The sequence below is a fragment of the Nyctereutes procyonoides genome, unplaced genomic scaffold (genome assembly GCF_905146905.1).
Source record: "Nyctereutes procyonoides isolate TBG_1078 unplaced genomic scaffold, NYPRO_anot_genome, whole genome shotgun sequence".
Classification (NCBI taxonomy): Eukaryota; Metazoa; Chordata; class Mammalia; order Carnivora; family Canidae; genus Nyctereutes; species Nyctereutes procyonoides.
Genome location: NW_026575131.1, coordinates 51,688,011 through 51,692,008, shown reverse-complemented (window position 1 = coordinate 51,692,008; position 3,998 = coordinate 51,688,011). Strand labels below are relative to the sequence as shown.

General features: G+C 38.8%; 1 protein-coding gene across 1 annotated transcript; it reads right to left on the bottom strand.

Annotated features, from left to right (window-relative positions):
* Positions 1 to 446: 446 nt before the first annotated feature.
* On the bottom strand, positions 447 to 3,738 carry LOC129522218 (olfactory receptor 7G1-like). The gene is made up of 2 exons (XM_055344349.1): positions 2,816 to 3,738; positions 447 to 534 (listed from the first exon to the last, which is right to left on the bottom strand). Exons 1-2 carry the CDS (start codon positions 3,736 to 3,738, stop codon positions 447 to 449), a joined length of 1,011 nt encoding a protein of 336 aa, XP_055200324.1.
* Between the last annotated feature and the right edge of the window lie 260 nt (positions 3,739 to 3,998).

Here is a 3,998-nt window from a genome sequence, read left to right as displayed (position 1 = left end):
CCTTAAACTTATATAGTGATATATCTCAATTACTTCTCAATAAAACTGTGTAAAAGAGCAAATGTGGGGGAGATTCTGATACTCAGAGATATTACATTACAATACTGATTCTGAGAACCAGAAGGAAAGAAAGAATGAAGGAAAGTGAGCAGCCCCTAAGGGACCTATGGGACACCATCAAGTGAAAAAAAAAAAAAAATATATATATATATATATATGCATTATGGGAGTCCCAGAAAAAGAGAAAGAGAAAATAGTATTTGAAGATAAAATGAATGAAATTCCCCCAAACATGATGCTATACATGAACCTACAAATCTGGGAAACCCTGTGAACTCCAAGGAGAATAACTCAAAGATACTAACACTAAGACTCATCATCCTCAAACTGACGAAGCCAAAGGGAAAGAATCTTGAGCTCATCACATACAAGAACTTAAGAGAAAATTAACTGCACACATACAAGATGTCCTCAATAAGACTAACAACCAATTTCTCATCAGAACCATTAAGGTGAGAGGATAGTAGGATGACATATATAAAGTCCTGAAAGAATATTGGCAAACAAGGATTTTATATTTGATAAAATTTTCCTTCCAAACCTGAGGAAGAAACAAAATATTCCCAGACAAATAAAGCTGAAGGAGTTCATTACTACTAAGCCTACTCTATGAAAATATCTAACAGATTCTTTCAAGCTAAAATGAAAAGATACAAAACAGTAATCAGTTCTTCATGGAAAAAATAAAAATTTCGGAAAAAGATAAATGCATAGGCAAATTAAAAAACAGCATTGTATTTTTGGTTTATAACTTCACTTTTTATTTCCTACTGGTTTTAAAAACAAATGTAAAAATGTTAAAGTTGTGTTATTGGCAACAACGTATAAAAATTTAATTTGTGACAGTAACAACATAAAGAAGGACAGAGCAATAGAAGAGCAGAGGTTGTGCATACTATTGAAATAAAAATGGTATAAATTCAAACTAGATTGTTTTAAATTTAGCATGTTAAACATAATGCCTGTGGTAACCTTAAAGACAATTACCTGGATATATTCCAAAAAGAACAAAATCCAAAATGTTCACTACAAAAAATCAACGGGGCAGAAAGGAGGGCAGTGACAGAACATGAGAGACTCCTAACTCTGGGAAACGATCTAGGGGTGGTGGAAGGGGAGGTGGGCGGGGGGTGGGGGTGACTGGGTGACGGGCACTGAGGGGGGCACTTGACGGGATGAGCACTGGGTGTTATTCTATATGTTGGCAAATTGAACACAAATAAAAAAAATAAATGTAAAATAAATAAATAAATAAATAATAAACTGGAAGAAAAAAAGAAAATAAATTATAAAAAATAGCAATGAAACTCTAGGAGGTTCAAATGTTAACTAACTTAAAAAAAATTCAGTATTGGACAAAAGAAGAAGGCTACTCAATCAGGAACCTCAGACATCATCTGGAAGCAGTCAGTCATTGGAAAAGGGCATTGACCCAAGACTTTCAGAACAGGCAAATGATGATAGGTAGTTGGCAGCTTCCACCCAAGATAATGTGCCAAGATTCTCATCTAAATATTTCCCCCGTGGGATCCCTGGGTGGCTCGCCAGGTTTAGCACCTGCCTTTGGCCCAGGGCGCGACCCTGGATCCCAGAATCGAGTCCTGCGTCGGGCTCCCGGCGTGGAGCCTCCTTCTCCCTCCTCCTGTGTCTCTGCCTCTCTCTCTCTCTCTCTCTCTCTCAGAAATAAATAAATAAATAAATCTTTTAAAAAAAGAAAGAAATGGGTAGGAAATATCAGAAAGGGAGACAGAACATGGAAGACTCCCAACTCTGGGAAACGAACTAGGGATGGTGGAAGGGGAGGAGGGCGGGGGGTGGGGGTGACTGGGTGACGGGCACTGAGGGGGGCACTTGACGGGATGAGCACTGGGTGTTATTCTGTATGTTGGCAAATTGAACACCAATAAAAAATAAATTTATTATTTAAAAAAAGAAAGAACAACAAAAAATAAAGACATAAATAAATAAAATTTTCAATGGAAGAATTAAGAATCTCCTCATCAGTAAGTACTTTAAAGGTAAATAGATTAAACTGTCCAATCAAAAGGTAGAGATTGGAAGACAGATAAAGGAAACACCACAGGAATATAGGTTTTTATGAGAGACTTACTATGGATCCACAGCTTTTTAAATGAAAAAATTAAAAATACAGTCCAATCAAATAGTTACCAAAAGAGAGCTAACATCAGGAGGAAAAAGTAGACTTTAAACCAAAACTGTTGAAATAGACAAAGCAAGCAAGATGGAATATAGGTAAATAGGTACACAGAAATACAGATTTAAAGGTCAATAATCAAGACAGTGTGACAATTACAAACATACAAACACCAAACAACAGAGCCTCAAAATGAGTGAAGCACACATGATAGAAGTGACGTAAGAAATACGTGTTTCCACAATATTACAAGAGACTTCAATACATCACTTTCAACAATGCTTAGTGCCCCTGGATAGATAAAAAAGAAAGAGTGAACTTCAAAACATAATAAACAAACAAAACCTAACAGTTATCTGTGAACACTCCATCCAACAACGGTAGAAAATGCACTCTTCTCCAGAGCATTTGGGACATTGCCCAAGATAGATGATATGTTAGGCCACAAAGCAAGTTTCAATACATTTTAAAATATTGAAATCATGCAAAGTATCTTTTCTGATCACCATGGTGTGAAGATAGAAATCAGTAACTGAAGGACAAATGGAAAATATACAAATATGTGGAAATTAAACAACACATTCCTGAAAAAACAATGGTATCTTACTCATGAGTTTCCTCAAGGCTCCTTTCATGTCCCTGTTCCTCAGGCTGTAGATGAAGGGGTTCATCATTTGGGGGACAATAGTGTACATCACTGAAACCACCGCAGTGTTTCTGGAAGAGCTAGTAAGAGCAGAACTAATGTACACCCCCAAACCGGTCCCATAGAACAAGGACACAACAGAGAGGTGAGACCCACAGGTGGAAAAAACTTTATACTTTCCACCTGTTGATGGCATTCTCAAAACAGAAGACACTATCTGAGTGTAGGAGAAAATGATTCCACACACAGGGATACCACCAAATATGCTGGTTGCAAAATATATCAGGATGTTATTGATGAGGGTGTCGGAACATGCGAGCTTGATGACCTGAACAACTTCACAGAAGAAGAGAGGGATTTCAAGTTCTGTGCAGAAGGACAGTTGCAACACCATCAGACTGTGCATCAGGGCATCCACAATGTTAATGCACAAAGAGAGTAGAATCAAGAGGCCACAGAGGTGGGAGTTCATGATGACTGTGTACCTCAGTGGATGACAGATGGCCACATAGCGGTCATAGGCCATTACTGAAAGAAGAAAACTTTCCAAACTAGCAAAAACCAGGATAAAGTAGATCTGTGTGAGGCAGCCTGTGTAAGTGATGCTCTGATCCTCTGCTTGGATGTTCACCAGCATCTTTGGGATGGTGGTTGTGCTTAAACAGATGTCAGTAAAGGACAAGTTGGAGAGGAAGAAGTACATGGGGGTGTGGAGGTGGGAGTCACAGATGACAGCCAGGATGATGAGCAGGTTTCCCAGGATGGTGACCAGGTATATGGACAGGAACAGAACAAAGAGGAGGGGCTTCAGTTCTGGATCCTCTGTCACTTCCATTAGAAGGAATTCTGAAACCCGTGTGTTGTTCCTGAGTCCCATGTTGTTGATGGATCTGATGGAGAAGGTGAAGTGACAACACAGTCAAATGTGTGTTTTCTAGGCCAGCAGGAGGAGCATCATCAGAGACAAACACTGTCTTAGGATGGGACAGAGACTAATAGAGAAGGATAAGAAATGAATGCCTTCTGAAGGCGTATTATCCTGTTCCATTACCAAAAACCTGAAGCTGATGCAGCAGAGTGTCATCCCTTATTAATTTCCACAAGGGTTGCCAGGTGGCCATTTCTTAATACTGTACT

Excerpts from the sequence above, each read along its gene's own strand:
- LOC129522218 (XM_055344349.1), bottom strand. The coding sequence starts at position 3,738 with ATGGGACTCAGGAACAACACACGGGTTTCAGAATTCCTTCTAATGGAA. Across the intron at positions 535-2,815 it reads AGGAAACTCATGAGTAAGAT|TGTCATCCTACTATCCTCTC; the intron begins ACCATTGTTTTT and ends GGACTTTATATA.